At 41.5% G+C, this 17617-nt stretch overlaps 1 protein-coding gene across 1 annotated transcript in view; it reads left to right on the forward strand.

The window, feature by feature from the left end:
* Nucleotides 1-6597: 6597 nt before the first annotated feature.
* LOC309721056 (uncharacterized protein) overlaps nucleotides 6598-17617 on the forward strand; it is a 63185-nt gene continuing 52165 nt past the window's right edge. Inside the window, exons 1-3 of the mRNA XM_082558399.1 lie at nucleotides 6598-6624; nucleotides 8977-9012; nucleotides 12489-12515. Of these exons, the coding sequence (XP_082414525.1) occupies nucleotides 8992-9012; nucleotides 12489-12515 (48 nt within the window). The 5' untranslated portion in view covers nucleotides 6598-6624; nucleotides 8977-8991. The remainder of the gene's footprint in view (nucleotides 6625-8976; nucleotides 9013-12488; nucleotides 12516-17617) is intronic.

Below are 17617 nucleotides of genomic sequence, written 5' to 3' on the forward strand. Positions count from 1 at the left end.
GGTGGGCAATATTAGATCGTTATTTCTGACCATAGCTAACCGCCACTGCTTTTACATAAGCATAAACAACAGGTGTTAGCAATAGTTGGGATTAAACCCAGCAGAGGACAAGGCTTGGAATATGATATCAATGCAGTCAAATAAATTCCACTTTTTGTGTGTGTGTGTGTGTTTGTTTATGACTGTAAACTTTGTTTCATGTTGTGCCCAGAGCTCGTTTGACGGGCGCCACTTCATGTGCTATATTTGAGCCCACTTCCCCAGGCCTTTCAAAGTGCCTTTGGATCAAGGTGCTCTACACTATGTCCCCTGGGTGAGTGGGTCCAGCCAACAGGATGTGATGGCAGGCCAGAATGCAACAAGAATCTTGCCTTCGTGTTTGCTTTCCACACCCTTAAATAGAGAGAGGGAGGTAAAGGGTAACCTTAAAAATGTGGAACACAATCGTAGGAATGACTGGAGCAGCCGTAATTTGACTTTATTACCCAGATCTCATATCATAATAGAAAATCCTCTAAATTTAAAGGGTCTGGGTGTTTACAGTATGCAACAGTTGGCTCTTTGTGGCCCTAAATGATGCAGTTTTAACTGAAGTTAACTTAAAACTAAAGAAAATATTAATCAAATATCATCTTATCAAATCGTAGGAATTCAAGTTATGAAATTTCATAAATCAACATTACATGATGTGATGTTGATTTATGAAATATCTCTAATTTTTAAAAAAATGTAAAATTATGTCTCTTAAAATACGTTATTCACTTAGCAAATAACAAATTAGCAACATTTATTCTGTCAGACCCCTGTAATAGGAGAAAGTCATAAAGCATTTATGTTATTCACTATTTAGTACAATGTTTAGTTTTAAATGTAGACCTGCTGACGGTGTTTGCTGTGATTTTAGTGAGCTGTCACTGTCTGTTCTGCATCCCTGAAAAGATGCAATTATTTTTCTGACGTAGTCCCTGTAATTAGATGAAGACACACACACAGGACTTTGTGAAAGCTGTGAGAATATAAAGCTGCCTGTGTGGACCAAACATTCAGTGTAAAATGAGAGTGGTGTACTGTGATGCCATGCGAAGGGTAGAGTAAGACTTTTTAAATTGCTGTAACGCCTTAGCTTTGGGGTGGCTACCAGTCTGCATGCTGTGTTGACACAATGGTAACAGAAAATAGTGGGGAACCTTTTAAACAACATCTTCTTATGCGAGCTTCAAACTGTAAACTGGTGTGACTTAATGTCATCATTTCCTCAACATAAACAGTATATTTTAGACCCTAAACTGTCTGTTTCCATTGTATTTAATTCGTATGGATTTGAATTTCACTGACAGCAGGCACCCAAGTATGGATGGAGTAGTCTGAGGAGCACATCGATTGAATAATAGTGAGGATTTGCATTTCACAGAGAGTTTTCCTCATCTTGCTGTGGCTCTCATGACGACGTCTTCAGTGACCCGTGTCTGGTTTTGGTCGTAACTTTCTGTTGAATGATCCCAGGCTCTTTCTACATAATTCGGTTTTTGTGAAAGGCCTGTTTTATGGCTGTTTGAAAGCTGACAGGCTGTGATGCGAGTTTATTAACTTGGCACAATCTGAAAGGGTTGAATTTTCGTAATAATTTTACCATGTGTGGACAATGAGAAATTCACTTGATGTTTGAGTATTTTATATTACATGCACTAGGTTTCCGTAAACAGGGTTAGAGACCCTAAAGAAATGCTATTTTTGACCAATCAATCTTATTTGCATTGCCAAAAGATTTTTTTATTTATCTATTGATTACCGATTGGTATAACTCATCCGCTTTGTTTAGAAGAAAACGGTGACGTGTGATCGGACCAAAATCTTCTGAATGTTTACATGAAGCATTTGATTTCTTGTTAATCTGGTTACTTGTGTACAGATTAAAGTGTTCATGTGCCACTGCTGTAACTAGACAGAAAACAACTCAATAATTGGCATCTTGTGGTGTTGAAAAGTGACAAGAAGTTATGTTTGATTACCTCATAGAAAAATCAGTTACATTATTTTGGAGATTTTAACAAGCATTTGTTTCATTTTATGTCAGAAACATGCCAGACAATAAAAAGTGTAACTAAAAGCCTGGTTCCTACTGTTGTGGTGAACTACGTAGAGCCTGTGATGTAGCCTACACAAGGAGCTAATGCCATTGTCACCATGTATACCTTAGCGTGTGAACAGTGACATTTAGTCACATCTTGTATGCATGCTGAGGATTATGGCACAGATTTAACACTGAAGTGTGAATCCACTGCAGAAAGATATTTTTACTCGAGTTACCTTGAGTCTTCCATGAAAAATGCATTGTTGCTCCACTGCTCATACTCAACTCTAAGAAACGTATTTTGGTTGCACACCATTGTTGGGTTAACTGGAATCTTTGTCATGGTTGCATAAAAACTTAGCACTCTCTCTTTCTCCCTCTGTCTTGCAGGACCTCCAGTAAGTACACCAGATGCTGTGTGACCTCCACATGATGAAGTGACTCAAAGTGATTATTTTTACATTTTGGTGACAAGTAGATGAAACGGACAATCCCCTGGAACACATCTGCTGACAGTAAAGCTTGACTGGATACGGTGGTAATCTGTAGTTTCATTGTGTAACTTCTGCCTGTCCACATACTTTAACAGTACTGATGATAAAGGAGCTTAGACCTGTGGCCCTTAGCAGGTCTGTGCAGGAAAAGCTGAATGCAGGCAAATAGTTGAAACTGAAACTTTGATTAAAAGGAAAACTCGTATGTTTTAGATAAAGAAGTATTTTAGCACCCACAGAGAAATTAGAGCTTTACAAAGTCATGAAAAACATGACTCCAAACAAGGAAAGAAGACTGAAATATTGCAAAACCACAACAAAGGAAATGTATAACACAATTAGCCACCGGCATAGGTTCCAGTACCAACATGACTTTGAACCGGATAAGCAGATAAGATGGATGGATGTAATAATTACTGCTTCCAGCTTTAGCAACATCTTCAGCTACTTCTGTTGATGTTACTTTTCCCCACTGTTCATACATTCAGTAGCTTTCACTGCAGAGAACTGAAGCATAAACTGCACATGAGGTTAGTTTAGTGTCAAACGGTGAGACACCAAACAGAAGACAGTAATCGATTTCATGAGTTTTATTGTAAACACAAGAGTAACAATGAAAAGGTGGGGGCGGGGGGGTGTAGACTGGGACGTGGGCATGATGTGCAGGATCACTGACTTTAGACACTTCAACAGAGAGTAGTTAGATTTTGGGATGAAGAGTGAGAACCAGAGGAATATTGGAGTTAATGGCTTAATTGTAAGGCATTAACACCGCTGATTATTGATCGGTGAACACAGAAGAGCTACCTCGTCAGGACTCTGCAGTCTATTTACACCTACAGGCCAGTGGACACTCTTTCAATGATGAGGATGTAACATCCTGGACAGGGAGGAACGCTGGTTTGGAGTCAAGGAGGCCGTTTACGTGAAAAGGGAAAGACAATCTCTGAATGGAGGAGGGGCCTAAGGGTCCATCTGTCACCATCTTACAATGCTGTGATTGCAGCCATTGCCCAACTCTCTGTCAATGGTACTCATGACCATTGATCAGTGGTCATGGCAATTTGAATATTAATGATCAAGGAACTGACCTCACAGCCCATTGTTCAATTAGTGGGCTGGTTTCAGTCCTTATGCAAATGTCCTGTTTATAAGGTTGGCAACCTGCAGAAGTCACTTAGATGGGTGACAAAATGCTACGTCCAGATGAACAGAATCACTGTTATTGGGATTTCCTTACCTGGATGATTGAGCATGCATCAAAACATACTAATAGGAAGGTTGGCTGCTCCCGTCTGCAAGCATTCATGTGCAAGATACTGAACCTTGAGTTGTTGCCAATGGATTCAATTGTTAATACAGTCCTGGTCAAAAGTTCAAGATCAGTTGAAAAATGATTCATATTTTTAATGTTTGGATCTTAACAAGGTTCCAAGTAGAACTTCAACATGCAACAAGAAGAAATGGGAGTGAAACAGGCTGTTTTACAGCAGATCAAAAGTTTAGGACCACATGCTTTAAAAGGCCAAATCTGTGCAAGAATGTGGATTTGTTGTCATTTTCTGTCAGGTAGTCACACTATCATGACGTTCTGATGGCAAACAAATGTTCCCTTTTTGAATGTCGGGTTGTTGAACTGCAAAAGCAGGGTGTCTCTCAGCGCACCATCGCTGCTGAGATGGGAAGTAAGACAGTCATTTGGAATTTCTTAAATGATCCTGAGGGTTATGGAACAAAAAAGTCAAGAGGAAGACCCAAAAAAATCTCACCAGCACAGAGCCGAGGATCCAACTGGCTCTCCGTCAAGACACTGGACAATCCTCAACCCAAATTAAGGGCGTTTCTGGTGCCAACTGCGGCCCATAACTATCAGATGGCATCTGAGACTTGAAGGGCCTCAAAAACAAAAAACGTCTTCAAAGGCCTCGTCTCCTTGAACGCTGCAGAACTCACCATTTGGACTTTGTAAGAGAGCACCAAACATGGGACATTGAAAGGTAGAAGAAAGTTTTATTGTCTAATGAGAACAAATGTAACCTTGATGGTTCTGATGGCTTCCAACGTTACTGGCATGACAAGCAGATCCCATCTGAGATGTTCTCTATGCTCCACAGTGGAGGGGATGCCATAATTTCCTTCAGTTGAGCAATAGAGCTTCAGGAGGTGCAGGGGCATCAAGTAGCTGCTGGCTATGTCCAGATGTTGCAAAGAGCATCACTCATGACTGAGGGCCCTCATCTGTGTGGTAACGACTGGTTTTATCAACATGACAACGCTACAGCATGCAATGCAGCGACGAGGGCTCAGACCTCTACATTTGAAAAACCACACAGTCACAAGACTCAGCAGTCCATCTGCATCTAAAGGACAAAGGTCACTCTTTGAAAATGCCAGTGTTCACAATTTGGACAGAGAAGACAGATGGTTTGAAAGAGGAGTGAAAGAAGTCATCTATGTCCACTGTGAACGATCATCTTTGAACAGAGGGCGGGGCTTACGACACCAGCCGCCTGCCATCTATAATCTAATTTTTAGATCCTTTCGCAGATGCCTTAGCGTCCACTCAGATCTTGTGTCTGCTGATCTCAAAAATTCAAATGATAGGGTGAGGCAAGGTCTCACAATGGTTTCACCTGAAACCTCTGCTAATAATACTCCACACCCTTTTCACATCTTGGCTCATGTGATAAAGCACATGATCAATAGTGGGTCAACAATAATAATACTCTGAAGGCCCTAATGGGACTAATGGCTTTTTAAGAAAAAGCATGTTTCATGCCCCAATATTTAAGGAACCCAGGAGAGACTTGTAGTGGTATACAGTGTTCCCTCATTTATTGTGGGAGTTACGTTCTAAAAATAACCCGTGACAGGGGAAATCTGCGAAGTAGCCAACTTTATTTTTTACAATTATTATAGATGTTTTAAGGCTGTAAAACCCCTCACTACAGGCAAAAACATTTTCACACTTTTATCTCTTGTTTAAACACTCTAAAAGTTGAAACCTTTGTAGAAAAGTCCAGTATTATAGGATGAAAGCAAAGATCCAAATCTTTGCTGGTGGAGGCAGCTACAGGTGTAGCCACAGCTGCCCTGGGGCAGACTGACAGAGGCGAGGCTGCCATATCGCACCATCGGCCCCTCTGGCCAACACCAGTAGGCGGCAGGTGAAGTGTCTTGCCCAAGGACACAACAACCAAGACAGACAGAGCTGGGGATCAAACCGGCGATAGCTGATGATAGATGATACTTTTTGCTCTCAATATTTAAGCCAATTAAAATTCCTAATGCAAACTGGTCTTTCAAATCAATTATCAAATCCAACAAGTGTTCTTCCATCCAGAGTTACTAATGTTAGGGGAACAGCGTCTCCTGTCCTCTTGTTTGTCACACAGAAAAAATGTTCCACTTTTGACTTCCAGCTAATTTGTTTTGTATTCTTTCTTTATTGGAGTTCAAAAGCCTTGATTTGAGTTCCGTTCCCTTTGTGAAAGCAAAACACACTTGACTTTTTAAAAATTTGCTCCCTCTTGTTCTTAGTCCCAGCCCATAAATAAAAGCCATTGTATTCTAGTTCCTTGTGATTTGTTTATAATGGAAGTCACTATGCTGGAAACCTCCATTGTAGCTTGGATTAGCTGAATAACAAGATGAGCAAGGGCAGTTAAGGAGATCTCAGAGGGCTTTGTTTTGCAGAAGCATGGAAACTACAAGTTCTTCCAAAAACAACCCTTGCATGAGGCTATGTGGTGAAAACTGTTGTTTTACATTAAAACTTATGTTCAAACAGTTAAACTTTTTTTTTTAATTCATTGAATGTTGTGATGTTAGTGCATCAGCAGGATACTTTGTGCTGTCAGTGAACAGGCCAAAATAAACGATTCCCTTGCCGTAAGGTAGTAAACAGCCCCTCCAGTCATTACTACTGATTTTATTCTGGCCTGATTAAGTGCAGGTGTCTTTCATTATGTTAATTTTGTCTGTAAAATGTACTCTTCTTGTCATACTAATTTTGTCTCGTGCTTTTTTCAGGGTCCTCCTGGACGAGCAGGCTTTCCGGTAACTTGTTTTAACCTGTCTCTTTGTGTGTCCTCATGCATAGTATTGATGTGCGAGTGGTGGAGTATTAACATCTCAGCTGCTAGTTCAGAATGAAATGTGCAAATTACTACTTGTTGTTGCTTGTTGATTTTGTCACAGTTTAATGAAACTTTAATGAAAATCAAGATAATAACACACCGTTATCTTAATAGTCTTTAAATAGTCTTTAAAGGACTGTTTCCCAGAAATCAGGATTTGAAAAGGTTAGACTACCAACTTGTGCACATCCTTACAGAACCTGGAATACAAATACACCAGTATAGATGTACTATTGCAGTGAACTTTGCAGTTTTTATCACTTATATGATGAAAAGTTTCAGAGATGTCAGTACAGCAGTTGAATAGCACACACACCCTAACAGTATCCATTTGTAACACTGTGTGCTGTGATTGCGCACCTGTCCAGCTCTTGGTCTTTTTGATTAAAACGTCCATTCTCCAGCGCAAAGCTTACTTTTAATGTGTCATACACATATGGAAGTATGTACATGCAAGCATGTGTTTTCTGTTAGTATATATGCAAGTGTGAGTGTGTATGTAGCTGACTAGGAAAGGCAGAAACAGGGTGTACATGACCGTTGCAGCAATCACATTTCCCTCTTTGCAAAAAATGAATTCAGAATCAGAAATGGTAAATGGCCTGTATTTATATAGCGCTTTACTAGTCCCTAAGGACCCCAAAGCGCTTTACATATCCAGTCATCCACCCATTCACACACTGGTGATGGCAAGCTACATTGTAGCCACAGCCACCCTGGGGCGCACTGACAGAGGCGAGGCTGCCGGACACTGGCGCCCTCTGACCACCACCAGTAGGCAACGGGTGAAGTGTCTTGCCCAAGGACACAACGACCGAGACTGTCCGAGCCGGGGCTCGAACCGGCAACCTTCCGATTACAAGGCGAACTCCCAACTCTTGAGCCACGATCGGCGAAAGGGTTTTATTGCCAAATGTTGAGCAGGTTTACAACATTAGGAAAGTGCTGCGGTGCTTCAGTGCAAACATACTGTCATAAATTACACTTAAATAGACATGAAAATAAAAATAAGAATAAGATAAGAATAAAAATTAAGAATAAGAATTGGATGAGATTTTACCAAACACCCAATTCACCTCACTTTACTATAATGAATGTTGTACTCTGTGGTTCCAGCAAATAATCATGTTGGGCACTTTAAAGACTCCAGGTCCAGATTAAACTAAATGCAGTTTTGGCGGTGCCAGATTCTCCCCAAAGCCCTGGTTTAAATCGGGACCTTGAACAGGAATTATTAACAAGCATTATTGCATTGAATAGTTGCAGAATCATGCTGTCAGCTCACAACTAAGTCAGAGAAACATTTTTTTTTTTTGTTAAAGTTTGGTAAATTAAAAAACCCCAAACACCTAGGTTAGACTGCAAAAGGCAACAGTGTGTCTTTATGTCATTGGATGAACATTTAGTAAATATAAACTACACTATGGTAAATGGTAAATGGACTGGTTCTTATATAGCGCTTTTCCACTCTTCTGAGCACTCAAAGCGCTTTACACAACTTGTGCATTCACCCATTCACACAACTATCATCTTGGAACAATCAGACTTTATACTATACACATGTAAAAATAGATTTAGGAATCAAAGCCCTGATCTGAAGCTAAAACCTGGCTAATCACCCAATCATGACTTCCTATCTCAGGTGGTTTTCAACCCGCTGCCCTTACCGTAACACTGTCTGGAGATATAAGATGGAAAAGTGTAACAAAGTAACAGGGCTACTAATAACTTTCTTCTAATGACATAAGAAATTACTGCAACTTTCTTCCATCATCTTTCATCTTGAACTTTGCAGTGTTGAATGAGGCATGATTATTTGATAATTATGTGATTGTTTTTCACAGTGATCTTCTTTCTGCTCCCATAATTTGGGCATGGCATGTTGAATTGGTTATTCTGAATAACAAAAATGATCATCTTCCTTAAAGGAATACCATGACATTAAAAACTTTAAAAGCTTTTGTAGCAGTAATGCTAGCTGTGTTTCCATACGACTCCTGGCTACTAACTGATGTCAGAACAAAGCATTTAAGCTCTTTTAAATTTGTTATTCTCTTTTCTAGTTTTGGCTTCCATTAGGATATAAATGTGCTAACATTCGTCTCACTAACATGAACCAACCGTTGTTTCTATAACGCATCAGTGAAAAAATGAGATTAGCATAGTTCCTTGCAAATGAGAGAGTTGCAGAGACGATAAGTCTGAATGCCATGGTATCCCTATAGAACATCTGATTGACTCCTGTTCCTTCTTAATTTGCATTGGACATTAGGGTGGCAAAGGAAGTATGGGAATTCCTGGGAGAATGGTGAGTGAATTGGGTTCATGCATCACCAGCACTAGTGATAGTTACATTCAAAAGCTCTTACAACACAAATGCAAAAGGATTAATGTTACAGGATTAGATTACAGTTATTTTGAACAGTATGCATTAATACAGAAGTAAATGATCAGTACTGTGATAACAAAGTTTTCTTGAAGTTCCTTTGCTAGCATTTTGAATTACAAGCCACCCAGGGTGGAAGAAACATTAAAATCCTTTGTCTAAATAGGAGTACTGATAGCGTAATGAAAACACACTAACTTAACTCCGTGCTGCCTTGAGCTTGGCCTCTAGTCTCCTTCTCCATGGAGGGTACGGCTCCTTGCGGCTGTTTGTCTTATAGCTAAGCATCTCAGTCATCACTGCTGTCGTGGTGTTGATTAGCTGTTTGGTTACCATAATAGTCGAAGGAGGGATTTTCCGTAATGCTGCATTCACATCTTTGAGGAAACGTTCAGAGGGGACTTCATGTAGTCTTGGTAATCAACCATGGAAGGTCCAGGTTTCAAGCTCAGCCATGATCCCATCTCTCAGATTAGCTGCTCATGCATTCGCACTGAGTTTGGTACCCAATCTTAGAGTGTGGGGATGATGATATCTCCCCCTGACCTCAGGTTCTGCCTCCCTGTTGCTGTTTTACCTCATCAATTTCAAGTTGTGATAGCAGTTGTTTCTTCCAGATGTTGGAACACTGAGAAACTAGTTTTGCCATTAGTCGAGACGTTGGGTGTGGAGAATTCCATAGTAAAGTAAAACTTTATTTATATAGCACCTTTCAAGATAAAAATCACAAAGTGCTTCACAGAAGCTAAAACCTAAAAATAAAAATCAACCAAAAGCAAGTTTAAAAAGATGAGTTTTTAGCTGTTTTTTAAAAGTGACCACTGAGTCCACACATCTCAGGCTCAAAGGGAGAGAGTTCCACAATCTGGGGGCCACAGTTACAAAAGCTTTGTCGCCTTTTGTTTTCAGCCACGTGTGCTGGACAGCAAGCAAGCCCTGGTCACATGACCTCAGGGACCTGCTGGGAATGTATGGATGTAAAAGTTCACTTATATATGTTGGTGCTTGTCCATGCAGAGCCCTGAAAGTCAAGGTCAAAACCTTAAACTGGATTCTGAATTTAACTGGGAGCCAGTGCAGCTGAATCAGCAGGGGTGTGACATGGGAAAACTTGGAGGACTTGGTCAGAAGCTTTGCAGCAGCGTTCTGAACAACTTGCAGACGCTCCAAAGAGGCTTTACATAAACAAGTAAACAAAGAATTACAATAGTCCAGACGAGATGAAACAAATGCATGAATGACAATTTCTAATTCGGAGCGCGATACAATGGGACTCAGCTTAGCAATGTTTCTCAAGTGAGAAAAACAGGAGCGAACCAGAGATTTTACATGGGCATCCAAAGTCAGAGCTGAGTCAATACTAACACCAAGGCTCCTGATAGACGGTTTTGCAAACGTAGCAAATGGACCCAAGTTTTCCATAACACTAGGTACATAGGTCCCATATCCTCTGCATGTAACCCCTTCTGCTTAGATTGCTTGCGTGATAGCTTTCCAACAGCCCTGTGTTCTTGCACCGCATTATTGGAAAACTGTGCAGAAAATATCAAAAGTAAAAATAATTATTATGCAGAAAACTGTTTCCCATCATTGTTAGCTGGATTCACTTTACAGCATATATTTAAGGTTGAACTCATTCTGTTTAATGGTCACCATCATATTCTATAAATGGTGCGGTGGGTGTTCTGTGACGACCACATATCTATGAAAAGTTGTTCGTAAGATCAGAAACACAGGTCTGCATCCTGATTTTTCAAAAAGTCAATTAAAAGTAAGATAAATCAATCAGCTGAATTAAAATGGTTGAATAGTGTGTGACAGAGTTAACAGGGGGATTAAAATATGAGTAAAAAAGTGAAAGTGGCGTGTTGGCAAACAGCTGGTTAAGCCCATCACATTCATTCATTCTCATAGATGCTAATCTGACCCTGCACCTGCTCAACTTGCATAAGTTATTAGACTTTTATTAGAATGGTCAGAGTTGCTGTCCCCTCTCCATCATGGTCAAAAGTTTACTTGCTTATATAATAAAGGAGTTAAATAACTTTTTCACGCTCCATCCTCTCTTTATCACACATGTTGGCCAAGGTAATTAACAAGAGGACACTCATCGGTTACAAAGCTAAATCACTGAAGCTGGTTTGCTTCCTAATGCTAGCTGTGTTTCCATACGACTCCTGGCTACTAACTGATGTCAGAACAGTGAAAGCAGACCACTGTGTTCTCCCCTCATGTCACCATTAAAGGCCAGAGGTTTATCCACATTTGCAAACCACCAGAAACCAACTGCTGGTCTCTCAGCTTGCCCAGCTCCAGTCGCTGTTAACGGGAGATGGACAAACCATCAGCGACAGAGACAACTACACTTTGCTATGAGATGAAATAAGCTTTCAGTGCAAATTATAACTTAATACACAATAATATAATAGTATAACTTAGTAGAAAAGTAGCATAGTAGCAGCAATACTATAATGTAGCAGAAATGATATGATTTAGCAGAAATACTACATGATAGTAGCCAACAGCAGCCTCAAGGCAGTAATGTAAAGGATGGATGCACATATTAATTGACAGGAGTTTTATGACAGCGCTGTCTGAGATTGTTTATTTGTAGATTTGACAGGGAAAGCAGACAGTGATGGAATGTATTACATTACTTTGAATGCAAGCTGTGCAATCACTTCACCCTGGAAAACAATACAAAATGGAAAAAACTAAGTGTATATACACACACACACACACACACACACAAAATACAACAGCCCGTTATTGTCGTAGTACATGAACAATGAAATTATTGTGGGTGCTTCATACCAACTGTGCCAGAATAAGATATAAATAGTTGATATAAACAGTTGGAATAATTAGCAAACAGGAGTAATATATACAGTCAATGGGGATAAATGCAAAACAAGACAAATTCATGCAGAAATAAGAGAAAGGCCTGTCAAGAGGCTGTTTGTGAGTTTGGAGGTGTGGGACCTCCAAACTCACAAACCCGAGGGCAGCGGGTCAAACAGGTGGTGGGCGCGGTGTAGTGCTCACCTATGATGCTCCTGTTTTCCTGAGAGAGGAGCTGGCGATGGCTTCCAGGGGTGGAAGAGGGCAGACAGTGATTTTGGGGCAGTGTTAATTACCCTTCCTGTTCTCAGGAAAGCCATATATATCACCTTCCTCCATTTGATTTACATATACAGTAGTTCCCTTTAGCTCTTTCACCATCACCACCTCCGTCACTAGTCCTAAAGATGCTGCATGTCCCGAGCCCTCTCCATGTATCTAACACTGGTTCCTCTCCCTCTCTCTCTCTCTCTCTCGCTCTCTCTCTCCCTTCTTGTGTCTCTCCCCCCTCTACACACCTACTTGCATGTGACTGTGTCTGCTGTGTCTGATCCCAGGGCTTAAAAGGACACGCAGGGGAGAAGGTAAGTTTAGGAACACATGCCATTAGATGGTCCATATACAAATGTAGTTATTTAGCACAGTTAAAAAAATAACTTGATTAAACTTTAACTAAATGTTGGAGCTTAATCCTGAAATTCTATTTTTACTTTTGACTTCTTTGACTTTGCTCATCTGTGATTAACACGGCCCGATTGCAGTGAAATATAAATAGACTTGGCTAAGGTGTGACTCAATGGGTGGTGGAAGTAGTGGTTAGAGGTGCATAACTGTGCACTTCATTGTATGAACAGGGATGGGATTTGGATCTCTATTTTTCAACAGCATGTGGGTCTGTAAATGGTTTCCCACCCCAGTTAGGTCACCTGAAGTCTTTACACTCTGAAACACCAAAGTAACAATTTGTTACGCAGGCATCTGAAAAGTCTAATTTAAGACTCCTAAGTCTGTCCCCCAACTGGGGAGACCTTTACACAGGCAACGGCAGAGTACATGACAAAATTCTAGGGTGCTAAATTAGCTCACTTGGTAGAACAGGTGATCCGTGTCCACGAGGGTCAATGCAGCAGTCTGAGTTTGTTCTCTGCTCCTGAATGCTGTATTCTGTACTATGATGGACACTACACAATTTATTTAAAATGCTGTTCACTCAGCAGAAGTAGAAGATTTAATAGTTATTACCCAAAATATTTCTATTATTATGTTATTTATGTTATATTGGAGAAGAGAAGAACAAATGCCAGACTGGTGACCATTATTCCAACTGCTATAAGTCTGTAGGGTTAAACACACATTAAACACACAGTCTCTAAAGAGGGAGAGTGTCAACAAGCAAAATCTTCCAATCTGTCAGATGCATATACAAATACAGATTTGTTCTCATCACTCTGAATTCTTGGCTGAAATGTGTAACAAAGGGGAAAAGCAACAACACATACCAGAGAGTCAAATGTGGTTGTTAGCCAATACATTTTTTAAATAGTCAGTCATTAAAATATAATTTTAGCCTTGGATTGCCTTACAAAAATTGTAACCTGATCATCAGGATCCATAAAGTGCGGAGGAGCAGACAATGTGGCTACTTTATGGATCACAGTGCAAAATATTTATCTTTGTAGGCTGAGAATATGCTTCAGTAGGTAATGATCTGTGTTTCGTCTCTTCCCGTAGCTGTCAGGACAAACAGAATGAAGGAATACCAAAATTATACATGCAGACATTACTGCATGTAATCTCTTAAAGCCACAGCTGATGGAAAGTGATCTTTGTGGGATTAAAAAAAGTTTATTTAGGATGAAATAAGATCCATATTCTATGTGTCTGCTTGTGAACAACAATTGGTTTTGTTTTCTCCGAGTGGGTCCTGGTTTTGGTTGAAATTCAAACCCTAACCTGTGACTTCTCATCTGTACAAATGAAATTCTCTGACTTACCAAAGCGGGAGCACACCAAGGAAGCAACAGACAACAACCTCAAATTAAACGAACCCTCTTTTTCAATCATTACTTTTACCTTCTGGTAAAACGTGAAGTACCCTCTGAAGATTTACTAGAAGATGTAAACACAGCACTAAGGACGATACCAACTGCGACCATCCAATCAGCTAATCAACACCACGGTAGCAGTGGTCTGTAAGATGCTTGGTTACAAGATGAAAAGCCACATGGAGCTGTTTCCTCCATGGAGAAGGAGACTAGAGGCCAAGATCAAGGTAGCATGGAGAGAAGTTAGCAAACTTTTGAAGCTACAGAAAGGTGTAATAAAGAAAAGGTACCTAAGAAGTACAGAGTCCTTGGAAACTGCCAAGGAAAGACTCACAGCCTTGTCCAGCCACTTGAAGAGGTACACTAGAGAGCTAGAAGGCAGGGGGAGAAACCAGGTCGACTCCACAGAACAATCTAAGGTGTACTCTCAGTGGCAGGGAACAATATGAGAACAGCACCACCAAGGCTGGAGACGGAGCAATACTGGAAGAGCATATGGGAGAAGGACCCAATCTATAACGACAATCCACAGTGGCTAGTGAATCTAAGAGACCACAGTAAACTCCCTGAATAGTCCAGTAGGGACCACAGTGGCAGGAATCCAAGAAAGGGTATGAAAAGTTGGACAGCATTAGACCCTGACATGATTCATGACTACTGGCTGAAGAAGCTGACGGTACTCCATGAGCCACTGGGAGCACAAATGAACCAGCTGCTAGTTTATGAGAGACACGCAGAAGGGACCAGTTCCATCCAACTCCCGACCAATAACCTGCCTATGAACTGCACAAGATCCACAGGACAATAAGAGCCTTCATCAGTAATGCAATGGGGATTCGGTGAACAACACTAGAGGTAGGGCTGGCCCAAAATTCATATCTCGATATTCCTTAGCTGGATGGTGATATACGATATATATCTCAATATTTTTTAAAACCATAAAGTAAGAACAAAAAGAGAGTTTTTAGTCAAAGCTGTGTCCCAGATCTCACACAGGCACTTTTATTAACGTACAGCGTAGATGTAAATAAAAAGAATTACTCGGAAATAAATTATCATTTTTTATTAAATAATAATGCTCCATAAATAAAATAAAACAATGTTGTTTTTGTGCATAACAAACTGCTCACAATTGTGCAGTCAAGATGTAAACTAAAAAGACACTGAGCATAATAACAAAGACAGATTTGCAGCTGCTCTGTTCCCAAGTTCTACTGTGTGACTGAGTTTGAAATCCTCTTTGTAACCATGTCTCTTAATAAGTGCCATATGTGGTCCTTACGCACACAATACGGTAATATTACATTGAAGCCCATGCGTATCACTCCGCGAGGCTCCTGACTATGGTAGCCGTAATGCTCCAACAATCCATCAAGCGGTGCGGCTTTGTAGCTTAGCAAAGTCGTCCTAAAACATTTTTTGACAGATTGCTGAGCGCCGTGTACCACAGAAAATCGGTTCGCGGTCAGTAAGCACAACCAGAATTCATACATAAGGTGCACCGTCGAGTTTTGAGACAATGAAAGGATTTTAGATGGCGTCAACATGTTAGCCCAGTTAGCTCGTTAACCCGTTGACGCCGTCCAGCCCCACGCACGGGGTGATCCGCGGTAACTCGTTAACGGAGATTTGCCGTGTTAATGCAGTTATGGCGTTAACATCATTTTAACGAGATCACTGCTACCAGCACTAAAATAGCAATGTCCAAATGTTTAGTTTTTACCAACCAGCTCCTCTTTGATAGTTGGCGTGTCCATCTTGTCGTTGCCTGCAGGTGAAGCGATGGGCGAGGGGAAGTTGTGTTCAGTGAAGGAGAGAGGCGAGGCAGAGTAACGTTGCGTAGAGACAAAAGTGGACGAAAGAGAGGCATTATAACGTAACATAGACTATATCGATATAAACGATATTGTCACATCTCATATCTCGTATAAAAATATATCGATGTATTTAAAAACTCAATATGTTGCCCAGTCCTAACTAGAGGCCAACACCACAAGTAAACATCAATTGAGGGATCTACCAAGGAGATGCTCTGTCTCCACTGCTGTTCTGCATAGACATGGACCCCTTTGGTGAGATCATTGATAAGACTGGCTACGGATACCAACTATGGAATGGAGCAGTTGTCATACATTAAGCTGTTTGCCAAGAGTGAACAAGACATCGATTCACTGATCCACACCACCAGGATGTACAGCAGCGACATCGGAATGTCGTTCGGACTGGAGAAGTGTAGACAGATGGTAACGAAAAGAGGGAAGGGGATTGCACTACCAGAAGGCAATACTGCAGACATAGAGGACAGCTACAACTACCTGGGAATGACACAGGCAAATGGCAACCATGAAGAGGTCACTAGAAAAGCTGTAACCACCAAGTACCTGCAGAGGCAAGTCCTGAGGAGTCAGCTGAACGGTAAGAACAAGATCCGGGCTATCAACACCTACGCCCTGCCCGTGATCAGGTACCCTGCTGGGACAATAAGCTGGCTAAAGGAGGAGATAGAAGCCACTGACATCAAGACCCTCGTCTTGATTCTTCTATCTCCTCCTGACCATACGTAGAGAGTTTCGCCCAAAATCCAGCACCCTGAGGCTGTACGCTAAGTGAAAGGAAGGAGGCCGGGGCCTAGTGAGCGTCAGAGCCACTGTCCAGGATGAGACAACAAACATCCATGAGTATATCAGGAAGACTGCCCCGGCTAACTGCGTGCTCAGTGAATACCTCAGGCAGCACAAACCCGAGGAAGAGGAGGCGCCTCTCTGCCATGGAAGGACAGGCCCCTGCATGGTATGTACCACCGGCAGATAGAGGAGGTGGCTGACATCCAGAAATCCTACCAGTGGCTGGATTGAAAGACAGCACGGAAGCACTAATCATGGCAGCACAGGAACAAGCTCTGAGCACAAGATCCATAGAGGCTGGGGTCTATCACACCAGGCAGGACCCCAGGTGCAGGCTGTGTAAAGATGCTCCTGAGACAATCCAGCACATAACAGCAGGGTGTAAGATGCTAGCAGGCAGGGCATACATGGAACGCCATAACCAAGTGGCCGGCATAGTGTACAGGAACATCTGTGCCGAGTGTGGCCTGGAAGTCCTGAGGTCAAAATGGGAGACGCCCCCAAGGAAGGTGGCGAACAACTGAGTTAAGATTCTGTGGGACTTCCAGATACAGACGGACAAAATGGTGATGGCTAACCAACTGGACATAGTGGTGGTAGACGGAGGAAGACGTATGTGATAGTGATCGATGTAGCAGTTCCGAGTGACAGCAAAATCAAGAAGAATGAACACGAGAAGCTGGAGAAATACCAAGGGCTCAGAGAAGAGCTGGAGAAGGTGTGGAGGGTGAAGGTAACGGTGGTCCAAGTGGTAATCGCAGCGCTCGGCGCAGTGAATCCCAAGGTAGGCGAGTGGCTCCAGCAGATCCCAGGAGCAACATCCAAGTTCTCTGTCTAGAAGAGCGCACTCCTAGGAACAGCCAAGACACTACGCTTGAAGGATAGACCGCCGCAGGATGTAAAGTGTTTTCTAATATGTTAAAAAGTTGAGCTACAACAGTAATTATCTAGAGCTATCTGTAAAACACATGCATGTCTCTGGGGGGAAGCCGGAGTACCCGGGGAGAACCCATGCAA

Source organism: Aulonocara stuartgranti (genome assembly GCF_965226115.1).
Source record: "Aulonocara stuartgranti genome assembly, chromosome: 13".
NCBI lineage: Eukaryota > Metazoa > Chordata > Actinopteri > Cichliformes > Cichlidae > Aulonocara > Aulonocara stuartgranti.